Raw genomic sequence first — 15,154 nt, 5'->3', positions numbered from 1 at the left:
CATTGCATTTGGTAGTCAGAAAACAGTCGGAGACCTCTTTTCCCATTGGAATTTTTTAAACTCTCAACTTGGGTAAAGCTCATTGACCCTCAGTCTTCACCCTGCACAAATTAATCAAGATTCTCTCAGTCTATCTTTCTTAGCCATTGACTCTCCTCTAAACTATGATTTAGCTGTGAACCCTGAACACTGATAGGAATGTTCTTATGTGAAAGCCTTGTGCAAAATGGCTTTTGTCATATCTAACCATTGAAAGCTGGTATTTATTGAGCTTCTGCTTCAAAAAAGCTGTAGTTAGAGCTCTAGGAAATACAGTCTCATGGAAAACTCAACTCTCTATCTTTGAGGCTCTTACCTTATCTCTATAGAGATTAAACAAGAATTTAAAATACAGGCCAAAGCAAGATGCCAGCAGGGAGGTAGACAGAGCTAGACATCATTGCTGCCATTGCCACCACCACCTCTGCTCTGGTTGCTAAGAGCTCACTTCTTGGGAGAAGCTTTTCTGGCATCAGATCCCTGGGGTAAAATAAATGAGCCAGAGCAAGGGAAAATAAGTAAACCAACAAATAAAATATATGTCAATATGTAGTGAATTCCAAATAGATGGTTCAAGTGGTAACTTCTACAAATATGCGAAAAATTGGAAATTCATGAGTCAGATCCAGCCCTTCTTCTCTTTTCTTCTAAAAAAAGAATAGGAAGAAAAGAAAAAAAAATAGGCCATGCATCATCTTTGCTTTATCTTGAAAAATCAAGAGATTTGGCAAACTAGACCAGTATTGGAGCATTTCACTCAGCAGAGCAGTAGCTACCGTTTAGACAGGGGTAGGACTTGCCAGGTCTCATAGCTCCTACCACCCCATGATGCCCTCATCTCTATCTTGGTCCATTTTCCTCATTCACTTTACATGCCTGACTCCTGTGGACACTCTGAATTAAGAACCTGCTATTGTGGTTCAGTAGAAAGGATTCATTGTGAGCTGTATAGGATCTCATGGACAAGTGGAACTTCCCATGGTTATTAAAGTCTAGGTGGGATTTTGGTAGATAGAAAAGGGTTTTTCAAGCAAAGTGTGATCAGAGGCATACAGGAGGAGTATACATCCAAGAAGCAACAAACAGACCACTAGACTGAGCTGAGGGTCCATGTGGAGAATTGTGGGAATAAACACTGACAATGCAAACTGAGGAAGAACCTAGATGCCAAATAATTGTCACACTAACAATGGATATCTCCTGAAGGTTTTTTGAAGTCAGGAATACCAGGAGGAAAACGGAGTTTTAGGAAGACTGTGTGCATGATACATAGGAAGGATTAGGGGAAAAAATGGTGAGAGGCAACAACATTAGTTTAGAGCCTGGTACAGAAATCCAGGATTGAGGGTTAGAGGGTCTCAGCATGGCTGGAAGCAATGGAAATGAGGAATACATGGTGGGGAGACACTGAGAGGGAATAACTGCCAGCACCTGGTAATAGATGGTCATGTGGCACTGAGAGGCAGGACGGAATCAAATAAAAATTGGCAATGACCAGACCTGTGGGAGAGAGAAGCATGCTGGATGCAAGACCACAGTGAAGCTGCATTATCCTTTCCCCAGGCACGTGAAGAATCTTCTGGAGCGGGCTTTCTTCCAAGAAAAGACTCTCATTCTGGCCTTTCTCTTCCAGGAAAAAGATGTGACTCCAGATAAAAACCTACTGACCAAGGTTCGAGATGCTGCCCTGTGGCTGGAGACCTTGACGGACAGCAGACCTTCCCTCTCCACCACCTCCTCCATTGCTGATTTCTTCCTTGCCTTAACCATCTGCAACTCTGTCATGGTGTCCACAACCACCGAGCCCAGGCAGAGGGTAAGGACCAGCGATGACTGAGGGAAGAGGGGAGAGGAGATAGAGAAGTAGAAGGCAGGGTAGGGGCGAGGGGAGTTCTGATCAGGGAGACATGAAATTTGGGTCCTAGCGACAATGTCACCATTTCATTACAGTGAGAGCTAGAACAGGTCTCTTACCCTCCCTGGGTCTGTTTCCTCATTTTTAAATAAAATGGAAAAAGATATATATGAGCTTTTGTGTAGCTTTCAAACTTTGTCTATGTGTCTGCAGGATAGACATTATAAGTGATTACTGAGCACTTGGCTATATGCCAGGCTCCATGCCCAACACTTTACCTGTATTATCATTTAATCCTCTCAACCCAACAACTCTGTGAAGCAGGATCTTGGATATAACAGGAGAAGAAATGGTGGCTCAGAAAACTCAAGTAAGGTAATGAAGGACATATGGCTCATACATGGCAGAACCATCTGCACAATTCCACAATAGTTTCTAGTCATTTTGTGCTGTACTGTTCTCTGTTTTTATAAATGGATTAAAAACAATTAATAGTGTGTGTGATGTTCCTCCCATGGAAATAATGCAGCGGGATGGTAATGTATGTAAAGTTATACTCTGAAATCTACCGAAGGTGGATTTGCCTTCAATCTTCCATAGACTCTTAGCCAAGCTCCCTTGTGAGTCACTGATGAGAATAATTAGGTGGTACAGCTTGCAACTATGAAACCAAGACAAGATGTTTGTTTAGGCACTAAACCACAACCTCCCTTTGTTATGCCCAGATTCTAAACCACCCTGAAAATCACTTTACCACTGAAAAGTTAGCAAGTTATCAGAAGTCTTCAGGAAGTTTTAGGAGGCAGAAAGCTGTATCTTGAAAATTAATTCTATTTTTAAGAGGGGAAGAAGTATCATGTGGCAAAGGACAGTATACAACTCCCAAATTTCAAGTTAATGTGGGAGCTTCAGCTGGCAGGTGGCTCAGGAGCCCCAGCCTCTGGAGTCAGGCAGACCCAGGTTTGAGTTCCATCTTTACTGCCTATACACTGGGTGATCATGACCAATTTATGTAGACTCTTTGTACCTCAACGTTCTCAGCCATAAGTTGGGATGATGATAGCATTATTGGGAGGATAAACGAGATACTGCACTGAAAGATAAAGCAGAAGCCTTTACGGTGAGAGTTCAGGAAATGTAAACCTTACTATGAGTGTCTGATTCTCATCTCCTTTTCCTTCATTTGTCCACACCAAGAGTCGGATGATCAAAAGATAGTGGAAAATGACCATTGTCAGTGCTCAGAGGTCAAGGCTGGAGGGAAACATCTGGCCTCACTTATTGCAAAAAGTACTTTCATATTCTGCAAAAGACAGCTTGGTATTATTTCCAACACTGAGAGTAACGTTCCACTTTCCTCCTTTGGCCACAAGGTTACCATCAAACCCTCAAGCAAGGCTCTGGGGACGTCCCTGGAGAAAATTCAGCAGCTCTTCCAGAAGTTAAAGCTATCGAGCCTCAGCCAGTCATTCTCATCCACTGCGCCCTCTGACGCAGATCTGGGGGAAAGTTTGGGTGCCAACCTGGCCACCACGGACTTGGATGAGAGAGATGATGCCTCTGTGTGCAGTGGAGGTGACTCCACGGATGATGGTTTCTACAGGAGCAGCACGTGGGACCAGTGCGACATCCTGGAGTCTGGGTCGGGCACTTCCTTGGAGGAGGTGCTGGAGGCTCCTGCCCCAGGCCTGGCCAGTCCTGAGTTCTGTTACGAGGCTGAGAGCCCTGATGAGGCCGCCCTGGTGCACGCTGCCCATGCCTACAGCTTCACGCTAGTGTCCCGGACACCTGAACAGGTGACTGTGCGCCTGCCCCAAGGCACCTGCCTCACCTTTAGCCTCCTCTGTACCCTGGGATTTGACTCTGTCAGGAAGAGAATGTCTGTCGTTGTGAGGCACCCACTGACTGGTGAGATCATCATCTATACCAAGGGTGCTGACTCGGTCATCATGGACCTGCTGGAAGACCCCGCCTGTGGTGAGTCCCGCCTTACCAGGGTTCCAGGCACAGAGAGCTCCATAGTTTAAGAAGCAGTGTGGAATGGCAATAAGAAGCTCAAGTTGTAGTGTCACCTGGTAGAGCAAGTTCCAACTGGAATACAGACTCACAAGATGCTTTCCTCAAATATCCTTAAAACATGCTGCATTTTACATCTCCTTGACTTAGGGAATCACAGAGTTCACTAGCATAAAGACTGTACAGTCTTGTAGCAAATCAGCATCTTTAACTTCATCCTAGTTTTCCAAGCTCATTTAAACATGGATTATCCACACACAGTCTTTTGCAATAGAGCATCCATTATCTTACCATGAAACACACTGTGGTCCTAACTCTTCATTTTGGAGAAAGGCAACTCAACCCAGAAAGAAAAGTGACTTACAAGAGGCAACATGATTAACTAGTATTAAATCCCAGACCCAGGTATCCTGAATTCCAGGTCAAAGCTCGTTGCCAGAATTCTGCACTGGGCTTGGTGCACTCTGGGAAGCCTCAGGTGTTCCTCTTTATTATCCTTTCCCCAGCCTCCCCCAGATGGATTTTCATAAACTTTCACTGAGCCAGAAAAATGTTCCAACGTCCCAACATATCAGTGTCCAATTTTGGAACAGCATGAATTAGTGTGCAGCCGCTTCCTGATTGCTAACAAGGAGAAGACAGTTATGAGGCTATGATTCTCCCAGGATAGTAGATTCCAGCCAAGCTTCAGAATTGTCCAGGCAGCCCTGTGCCTCCTACATTATCAGCTATGGATCAGGGCCAAGAGGTTTAGGGGATTGATTAGTTTTTAGAATGGGAAGGGAGCTAATTAGTTCTCTTCATTCCCAGACTCTGGCAGACAAATGAATCCAGTACTTCTGAGTCAAGGGAGCCTCGGCAGCAGCCATCCAAGCTGCCCTGGAGATGTCTCTTTATTTGCTCCTCACCTGATTGCAAAATGAATTAGAGATGCTTTCAATAAAAGACATATGCAATGTTACTATAAGAATTGAAAAGCAAAACTTTGAAAGGAGGGAGAAAATAACCCCAGGTTTAATAATATTCATGGTGTTTAAATGTTCAATTTGATGCTGAGGTTCCTGGCAGCCTAAACAAAAAGGTAAACTCCAAGGCTTGCAAGTAAAACACAAAAAGGTTTCATCTTAGGAGCTGGTGTCTTTAAAAATAAAATATTGTAAATAGTGCTGAATCAGACAACACACAAATGAAGACTATGCTTAAGGCATCAGGAACACCTGAAAAATTAGAAAATAATCTTTGGAACAAGTTTTATATAAAAATAGCCTTGGAGTAGTATCATGGGAAAATTGGAGTTTTGTTGGACTTCATTATACTTAGCTTGTTGTTAAGAATTCTATTTTTAATTTTGCGTTATATACAAGGATGGGTGAGGTGTACAAATTCTGTTCATTCTTAGGACCTCTAAAAGTCTCAATCCAGCCCTGGTAAAGAAGGATTCTGAATCCTAAGCTCAGTGTTACAAGCGATTGATAAGTGATGTTTGTGGCAGCCTAGAAAATGGAAGTGGTGATGGCATCAATCCCGCTCCACACCAGCCAACCCTGGCTGAAAAATTCTTATTATAGAATTAGATAAAGGAACTGGAATTTCAAGAGAAAAAGACAAATTACCTCTGACAGAAGCTTATGTAGAACTTCACAAAGGGGACTTTGAGCAACACAGATATTTTTCACACTAGATAAATTGGAAATGCAAAAAAAAAAAAAAAAAGTTTTCTCTAAAACTATTTTTTGCATTGAAAGAAAGCCTAGCTCAGCAAAGCAAATGTGGCGAAGAACTTAGCTCATGAGATCCAGGCTTGTAGATGTCTTGGGACCTAACTTGATATAAGACCTCAAGGAGAAGACAGAGAAGATGATAAATAGACTTAGAGAACAGTTTCCAGAGTCAGTTGGCCATCCAGGGAAAAACTAAAAACACTTTAGGTAACAATAAAGATTCAGACTTCTAGTCCCCTGATTCAGCTGGGCTTTTACTGGACATGAGAATCTCTATTATTATTAAGGTGGTTCTCATGCAAAAAGGTGTTTGGGAACAGTACCTTATACCACCTACCTTCCTTAAATAGCACTTTACTCAGCCAGGCTTTTGATGAGAAGATGTAGAAAGCAGGCAATTTAAGGACTCCTTGCATTATCTTCCAGGGCAGCCTGACAGTCAGGAGAGCTCCTTTGTGTTTCTAAGGGTGGGCTGCGTAAGGGATTCCTTCTCTAAAGCATTTATAGTCTACTAAAGAAGATTCCAGCGTGTTGGAGATGGGGATCCCTGAGCGTTTGTATGTGGACTCATGGGGGACAATGGTTATTTGACAGTGCCTGACATTGACGTAGAAAAGAAGCTGAGAAAAATCCGAGCCCGGACCCAAAAACATCTAGACTTGTATGCAAGAGATGGCTTGCGCACTCTGTGCATTGCCAAGAAGGTAAGAACAAATTCCTCCAAGCATGCTTTCAGTATCATTAAATAGCTGATTGGCCTTGACCCTGCTTCTTTTTCTTTATAAAAGACCCTTAGAGGTGGTTGTTTTAACATTTTTAAGATTAGCTGTTCTGACTCACCACAAAAACCGAAGACACCGACGATTTTGCTGAAGCCAAAATCTGAAGAGTTAAGTCCCATATCAGTGTGGCTTTGCCATGACCTGCTTTTCATTATATGTGTAATGGGTAACCCACAACTCATGAAACAATTTTTTCATGTTTTTTCAGTTATAATTTTGCTTTCCAATGACATTTTTTAGATTTGTATTATTTTCCTTTAAATTGCGGGAGCTTTTATATAGTCACATAAAAATCTAGATTTCTGGTTTCTTTGAAAAATTTAGAGGATCTGGCCAACCCTGTCTTTATTCTGGAATGGCAGCAATCAGCTACAACCAGGAAGAAGTTGATCCTATGAGGAGGCATATGTTCAGCTGTGTTCTGTGGTTGACCGCAGTCCTTACCACTCCCCCACTGCATTGCACTCAGCCTAGCCATAATTTTGTAGATTACCTAACTCACACTTTGTAGATCTTTGACTTTGCAGCCTCTGCAAGAAAGGCAGGCCGTGAGGGCTATGAAGTGGACACTGAATGAGGCACCTAAAAGCCAGCTAATAGGGATCCTATTATGGGCATACATTTCTAGATGGCTAGAAGTGGTTTCTCTTGTATAAATCTCAAGGGCTTTTCATCTCTTTTATTGTTCTTAGGGCAGCATTAAAGATCACGAGTGCCCACTTTAAAGCCAGCCACCTGGGTAGTAGTCCCAATCTCACTGCTTTTAGATGTGTGACCTTGAGTAATTTCTTCACATTTTTGAGTTTTATCTTTTTTACAGAGATATGGTGCTAATCAGCCCTGCCTCATGTAGTTGTCATGGAGATTAAAGTAACCACATGTGCAGCACCTGGGACAGTGACAAATGCTTCCCACTACTTCGAATCAGAATTACACATTTATCACCTACTATTTTCTATTTAAGTTATTTGTGCATGTTTTCCCTCCCCTAATGGACTAGGTTTCCTCAAAACCAAAAGGCCTACTTGTGTCCCTATGGTTTTCTCTGTTGCACCATGCAGAGAAACTCAAGGAATATTTGATGCTTGGACAAAATAATCTTTCATTGCTCTAAGATGCCATATGCATGTAATACCAACAGAAGGGTCTAAAAGTGCTATGGAACTCTGAGAGAGGAAGATGTGGCCACTAGCTGGATTATTCCAGCTTCTGGGCACTCCATGTGTCTGACATCATGCCTGGTGGAGTGCTCTACAGGCTCTGCAAGATCGGGCTGCTGCTTTCTTTCCAGCCTCATTTCTGAACTTCCTCCACTTTTCTCTCCCTCCTTCCACCACCTGAAATATTCAAGGAACAGAAGGAAGGACAAGTTCCTTGCTGTTCCAGAGACTTAACTCTTGCTCTTGCCCTTAACTGATCCTTTGTCACTGGATCTCAGTTTGCGTGTCATTTTGTTGAGGAAACCTGAACTTCCAAAAGAAGGCAGCCCCCTATTCTGTTATTCTTCTGTCCCATCACATTTCCTCATATCACCCTTTTTTAAAAAGGTGATTATTTTTTAAAATTATTTACTTGGATAATACCTCTCACCCTCCACCAGCATATAAGCTCAGGCATGCAGGGACCTAGTCTGTCCAGATCATCTGCAGCGATCTGAGCACAGTAGGGGCTCAACAGATTTTTGGTGGTAATGAAACACAAGGATAACTATTCATTGATTTACATATTTTAAAAAATCATTGAGAATAAAGCCCCATCTAATTATGCAGGGAAGTTCAAACAGGCCAGTAGGAGGCCCAGCAGATGGGAAGAGAGGAAATTATCTTGTTGATCCACCCAAGGTTGTTAAGGAGCCTTTTCTCATCCCATAGGTTGTAAGCGAAGAAGACTTCCGGAGATGGGCCAGTTTCCGGCATGAGGCTGAGGCATCCCTTGACAACCGAGATGAGCTTCTCATGGAGACGGCACAGCATCTGGAGAATCAACTCACCTTACTTGGTAGCTAAAAATAAGTCATCATTATAGGAAAAAAGGAATGTAGCAAGTTGAGAAGGGAGCTCTTGGCCCCGATTCTGACACTACTAATATGTCTCCATTAGCAACCTTCCCTGGGGTTCCCTTCCAGGTATTTGGCATAAATGGGTCGTGCCAATACCCAACACAGATGCCACGCACAGCTTCCTGAGGATGCCCTGGGAGCATTCCTGCACTCCCTGCTAAAAGAAGCCTCTGAGTTTGGCTACTTCTCCAACAGCACACTCTTCCCTTCATTCAAATGTTTGCTAATCCCCTACTCTCTTCCCTTCATTCAAGTGTTTGCTAAGCATCTACTGTGTACCAAGTGATATGCTAGGCTTTGGAGCTGCAACAGGAGCCAAAAACTCTGCTCTCCCAGAGATTGGAGTCTAGTGAGGATATTGGATGATTGAGCAAGCAATTTCAACAAACTGTGATGAGAGCTAGGCTAGCAGATGGGCCAGGTGCGATGGAAGCACAAAGTAGGAGATGCCAGCCTAGCCCAGAGGTGAGAGAGTGTCGAGGAAGGCAGTGAACTGAAAGCAAGAAGAGAACCTGGTCAGGCAGTGTGGGAGGACCCAAATGAAAGCCTGGAGGTCCAGGACTGGTGGGAAAGAGAGTGCTGGGGGAACATGATGGAAGGGAGGAAAGGTCAGCAGGACTCAGATTATGAAGGGCCATGTCAATCACCTGCTAAATGTTTGGAGAAGGCAGAGGGTGAAAGCAGGGACAGATCTGTGCTTTACAAAAACGGCTTTGATTGCTGCAGCATGAAAGTTAGATTGCTGCGCTGAGGGAGAGATGAGATGCACAGAGACTGGTTAAGAGACAGGCTGTGCTTCTGTTGGAGGAAAAGCATTGCCAAGAAGCAAGGGGGAGCTTTATTGATCAGGATTAAGGTCCTCACGCCTCGGGAGCAAAATCTTGGTAAGCAATGCCCAAACAGCGTGCACTGACCACATGGCAAAAAGCCTTCTTTCTTCTTGGTGGACAATGCTGACCTGGGGATGAGGACCAAGGACCTGTCATGACCTTGCTGTGTGCCCAGAGACACACTCTTCTGAGACTTGTCTTCTCCTCTGGATGAGTCACATGCCTCCGGCTGCCCAGCCAGACAGGAGTTCAAGGGGAAAGATCCAGGGTCACTATAAAGTGGTGATGCTGGCAAGTAGGATGGCTGACAAGCTGAGGAGGAGGAGCAGGATTAGCATACGCATTAGTTTCCCACATCCTTCAGCCTTTGGTTTCCTGTGTCAGCTGCAGAGGCCCCTGCTTGCTGCCTCATAAGGCCTCCTTTAAAGCTAAACCCAAGAACTCACTTGAACAAGAACCAAAGGATGGCTGGGCAAGACAACTGTATTTAATACAGGATGCCACTAAAAAGTCATCCCATTCAGGCACCTGATCCCCTTCTCCCCTCCCCGAGGTTTCTTTTGTTTCAGGACAGCACTCTAGGCTCAGTCTGTGAGAGATGTGCCTCCGGTTCTTCTGTGTGAAGAGACCATACTTGTCAGAACCTGCCAGCTTCCCCTAGCTGGGAAAGGTTTTCACAATCTTCCTGTTTCATTTTCTCTTTCACACAAATAAATGTGTTTTTCCTCCTCTCTCCTTCACTCCAGCTCACTGTAATATAAATCAGCTTCCTCTCACCTTCCAGACTAACGCTTGAAGGGGAAGATGAGGCTTGAGCCATCATTTTTTATGGGGTTGTTTACCTGCGCATGTGGACCTCAGGTACAAAAAACAGGCACATTTCCAGAAAGTGGGGTTCTTTATCTCCCTTCGAGATGGCTTGGAAAGGAGAGGACTGGGCTGAGAAGAGAATTCACCTTTCCACGAAGAAACTGGCATATCACTAAAAAGCTGTAATGCCTTCACACAGTCTCAAAATATGAAATGATCTTTTCAATATGCATCCAATGTAACCGCTTTGCCAACCTATTGTCACTCTGGATTATTAAAAGAAACAAAATGCTGTGCTCCTGCCCAGAGTGAAATGGGTAGCCATTAGTCTGTGATCTGAAATGAATCTCAATTGAAAAGCAGATTTATTTTTGCTTAATCACTTAGCAACTATTCAATATTTGGGTATATATTCATCAGGGTTGGTGCAAAGCTTGAGAGCCTTCAAAAATTATGGAATCTGCCTGTTTAATTCCCTCCAAGAATATTATCAAAAATGTCAGTCCCTATTAATTCTGCATTGATCAGTTGCAGGGCAAAGATTTCAGTTTTTCCATTGCTATTCCTATTGCTGCTAGGCCAGTCCAGGCCACTGTTACCTCTCCTCTGCACTCCTACCTGGCCTCCTAAGTAGCTTTCAGTGCTGAATCTCATCCTGCTTTTCCAATCTCTAACCTGTTCTCTAGAATGATCTTTTTTTTTTTTTTTTTTTTTTTTTTGGTCAAGCATTTTTTTTTTTTTTTTTTTTTTTTTTTTTTTTTTTTTTTTTTTTTTTTTTGAGACGGAGTTTCGCTCTTGTTACCCAGGCTGGAGTGCAATGGCGCGATCTCGGTTCACCGCAATCTCCGCCTCCTGGTTCAGGCAATTCTCCTGCCTCAGCCTCCTGAGTAGCTGGGATTACAGGCACGCACCACCATGCCCAGCTAATTTTTTGTACTTTTAGTTAGAGACAGAGTTTCACCATGTTGACCAGGATGGTCTCGATCTCTTGACCTCTTGATCCACCCGCCTCAGCCTCCCAAAGTGCTGAGATTACAGGCATGAGCCACCGCGCCCGGCCTAGAATGATATTCTTAAAAGTCAAAACTGATTATGTCACTCCCCAGCATTACACCTTTGAATAGCTTTCTTTGCTACGAAATAAATTACAAATGCCTTAAGGCCCTGACAAGGATCTGCACAATCCAGCACCCCTGAGCTCCTTCTCTGTCCTCATCTCTCACTTTGCTCTGCCTCCATTTCTGTATCTTCCTCAACTCCAACCTGTGAGACTTCACACATGCTGATCCTTCTACCTGGAATTTTCCTCCTCTGCCACCTCTTTGCATTATCTCCCAGGTCTGAGTTTAAGTAGCACTTCCTCAGCAAAGCCCACCCTGATTTGCCAGGTGAAGTTCAGATCTCCTGGTATATACTCACATGGTACCCTGACTTTCTCTCATTATATAGCTCAGTTATAAATTCTTATTCAATGACCTTTGAACTCAGAGGAAGAGACCAGCTCTATCTAGTTCACTGTCATATCCTAGATGCACAGCCTAGCACAGTGATGCTATCTTATAAGAATTGCCTGGCTTCACAGGGCTTTGGGGAAATTAAGCAACTACTCTTTTACCATAAATGTGAACTCTGTTGTCTTTGTTCACTCCAGGAGCCACTGGGATCGAAGATCGGCTGCAGGAAGGAGTTCCAGATACAATTGCTGCTCTGCGGGAGGCTGGGATCCAGCTCTGGGTCTTGACTGGAGATAAGCAGGAGACAGCAGTCAACATCGCCCATTCCTGCAGACTGTTAGATCAGACCGACACTGTGTACTCCATCAATACAGAGAATCAGGTAAGACGATTCTCTGTATCTACATATATTAAAGTGCAGAGCAGCCCTCAGCCAAGAGGACACAGGCTTGTAGGTGGGATTTGGGTACACCAGGGAAGCACCCAACCCCCAACAGATCACTGAATCTTGGAGTCTGGAGGACCCTGGAAGTCACCCAGCTCAATATCCTTTATTTCATCCCCACACATGGCTGGCTGGTCTCTTTTACATTACTTCTGGCACTGATTATTAGAGCGTTTAACCTCTCCCAGATTCCACTGTGGTCCAGTCTCCCCATTTCCCCACAGATAAGGAAACTGAAGACTACTGGGACTGAGTCACTTGCTCAGGTTTACCCTGCTTGTTTCTGATAAGTAGAACTAAGTCTAGAACTCTGTTCTCCTGCTGAGCTAGTGTGATTTACATTCTGCCACACTGTTTGCTTATGGAAGCTCAACTGTCAGTTTCTTTCTGTTTAAGACTAACTTATCCACTGAAAAAGTCCCAATTAAATTGAAATTATTCTGAGCTTAAAATTTCAGCATCAATTTATATGTCAAGCTGGTCTGCCACGGAGTAAAAACCTGAAAGGAATAATGCATGAAGGCAGTATGTTTTTATGGCATAAGAAAAAGAAAGAATGAAGCAAAGTTCTAAAAATTGCATGTTTCAACCAGAATAGATTATACGGGTGTCAGGGAGTGAGGCTTGGAGAGAAGAATGGGAAAGCTAAAGAGGCATATTCAAAGCTATAACACAATTTTGATTTTAGGGGGAAGTTATCTGTTTTCACAATGCAAATAGCAGAAGGCAAAGTTCCATCACATCTTCTTGGCTGATGAAGGTGGGAGGCGGGCATTGAGATGTGTGCTCCTATCAGAAGGAAGCAGGGATTAGATTCCATGGTGGATATTAACCAGAAGAGCACTGCACTGCAGAGGTGTGGGCATAGGCCCCTAAGGCACCTATGCCTAGGATACCATGGAGAAAAGGGAATAAGACAGAAAAAGGAAAGGAGGGAGAGAGGACACTCAGCTCTTTAAGTTTTGCCTGAGGCTGACGTAGACCCACAGTAGAATGTTGCGGAGGTTTATATTTCATTTTTATTCCATGAAGCAACAATATACACCTCTTTAAAAATAAAATAAAATAAAACTAGTATAGATTGTGAAAACTGCCAGAGGACCTTTAGATTAATTGGAAAAATCATTTACTTTCCTGTCAGGTGCACAGATTATTAGATTAAACCTTAATGAATTTTCAAAATGAAAATAAGCTCAGGGAAAACTTGGCTTTAATATTATGCTTAGGAAGAAAAGTAATTTTCAGCTTGCTTGAGTGCTTGATCCCCGTGCCTGCCTGTCCTGCTTGTAATGGAAATTCAGTTTGCAATGATTCTTTCACTCCAGGTAATGCTAGAAGGAGAACATCTGCAAACCAATGAGGCAGCCAGCCAGAGGGAGATTGAGTGGACTACGATGTGTTCTGCTAAATGCCATGCATTCCTGTAGGAAGCTGAAGATGTGCTCCTTGGTTAAATAGCCAAAGCTCCTAAGGAACAGTCAGCCATACTTCACCTTTAATCCAGTCCATGACAATTCTTTCTGTCCAGTATCCTCCAGGATAGTGCCTGAATCCTCAGCCATGCCTACACGCTTCAGCTCACTAAACCTGTAAGATCAGTCTTTTTATCCCTTTACCTGGGATGAAAAAAAAAATATGTTAAGCCAGAAACTGGGGAAATACATTCTAAATCTTAGATTTATTTAAACCCTAGTTTAGTGTAGTTACATATTCAGTGAATATTTCCTCCAAGGTTTTTAATTTGCCTAATTCACTATGAATCGATTTAGGATTACTATCTCTTTGCTAGGTATGTTAAAGCACTAAGCAAGTTATGGGATCTACCTAGACCTCAGAATTCCCTTCCCAAAGATGAGAGAATTACTAACTGATCACTGGAAGTGTTCATCAGTCAAGGAATTTTAAAAGGAACTAACGTATTAGACAGGAACTAATAATAACAACCACTATTACTGCTATTGCAACACATTGTTAATAATAATTAACAACATATATTGAAGTTTTAATATAGTTCAAACACCATACTACTTGAACTTCTATTCTCCTCATCTGTAAAACAGATTAAAAATATTAATTCCACAGATTATTGGTAGGATAAGATCGTAGAAGAAAACTACTTAGTATAGTACCTATGTTAATTATCTATTGCTACATAACAAATTACCCCAAACCTTAGGAGCTAAAACAACAGACCTTTATTATCTTATGGTTTCTGTGGATTAGGAGTTTGGGAGCATCTTAGCTGGGCACGCCTAGTTCAAGATCTCTCTTGAGGTTGCACACAGGCTATTGGTCAGGGCTGTGGGCTCATCTGAAGGCTCAACAGTGTGGGTGGTTTGGGCATGGGAAGGAGTTCTGCTTCCAAGTTCACCCATGTGACTGTTAGCAGGCATCAGTTTCTCACTCTGTGGGCCTCTCCACAGGACTGCTACAGAATACGGCAGCTGGTTTTCCCCAGGGCTAACCATACAAGAGAAAGTAAGAAAGCGCACCAAATTGGAAGTTACTGTCTTTTTATAACCTAATATGGGAGGTGACATCCCATCACTTTTTCCTTCATTAAAACAAAGTTTCTAGATCTAGCCCACATTCAATGAAAGGAGATTACACAAGGGTATGAATATCAGGAAGTGGAAATCACTGGGAACTATCTTAGAGGCTTCCTACCACAGTATAGGAGGTATACTAAATGTTCTGTGAATGGTAATTATTGTATTACTTTAAAAGCTGGAAATAAGTAAATTCAGAGATTTAATTTCAAAGCTTATGTCTCCAATAACTTGCTTTAGTCATACATTGGAGGAATTTATATAACTGGTACCAGGCCCAGCTTCCAAAGGACCACTTTGATCTCTTTCCAAATAAGTGCCTCTGGTATAAGCACACACTTCAAGAACTGCTTCCTATGGCCCCTCTGGGCTCTATGCATATTTATTGCCTGCAACACACAATTTAGCATCTTAAAGGTAGACTCAGGAATAATAAACTATGTCTCTGTTCTTTTCAAAATAAGCTATACCAGGGCAGGGTGCCGTGACTCACACCGTAATCCCAGCACTTTGGAAGCTGAGGCAGGTGGATCACTTGAGGTCAGGAGTTCAAGACCAGCCTGGCCAACATAGTGAAACCCTGTCTCTTCTAAA

The 15,154-nt window shown here is 43.0% G+C and overlaps 1 protein-coding gene across 1 annotated transcript in view; it reads left to right on the top strand.

Annotated features, from left to right (window-relative positions):
* Positions 1-12,452, top strand: part of LOC108297298 (probable phospholipid-transporting ATPase VB) — a 232,912-nt gene extending 220,460 nt beyond the window's left edge. The window contains exons 11-15 of the mRNA XM_017520014.2: positions 1,673-1,855; positions 3,268-3,871; positions 6,226-6,335; positions 8,285-8,411; positions 11,764-12,452. Coding sequence (XP_017375503.2) covers positions 1,673-1,855; positions 3,268-3,871; positions 6,226-6,335; positions 8,285-8,411; positions 11,764-12,071 — 1,332 coding nt within the window. The 3' untranslated portion in view covers positions 12,072-12,452. The remainder of the gene's footprint in view (positions 1-1,672; positions 1,856-3,267; positions 3,872-6,225; positions 6,336-8,284; positions 8,412-11,763) is intronic.
* The last annotated feature ends 2,702 nt before the right edge of the window (positions 12,453-15,154 follow it).

This window comes from Cebus imitator, unplaced genomic scaffold (assembly GCF_001604975.1).
Source record: "Cebus imitator isolate Cc_AM_T3 unplaced genomic scaffold, Cebus_imitator-1.0 Scaffold789, whole genome shotgun sequence".
In the NCBI taxonomy this organism is placed as follows: Eukaryota; Metazoa; Chordata; class Mammalia; order Primates; family Cebidae; genus Cebus; species Cebus imitator.
Note: the sequence above shows the minus strand (reverse complement) of the source record. Positions and strands in the feature narration are given on the sequence as shown.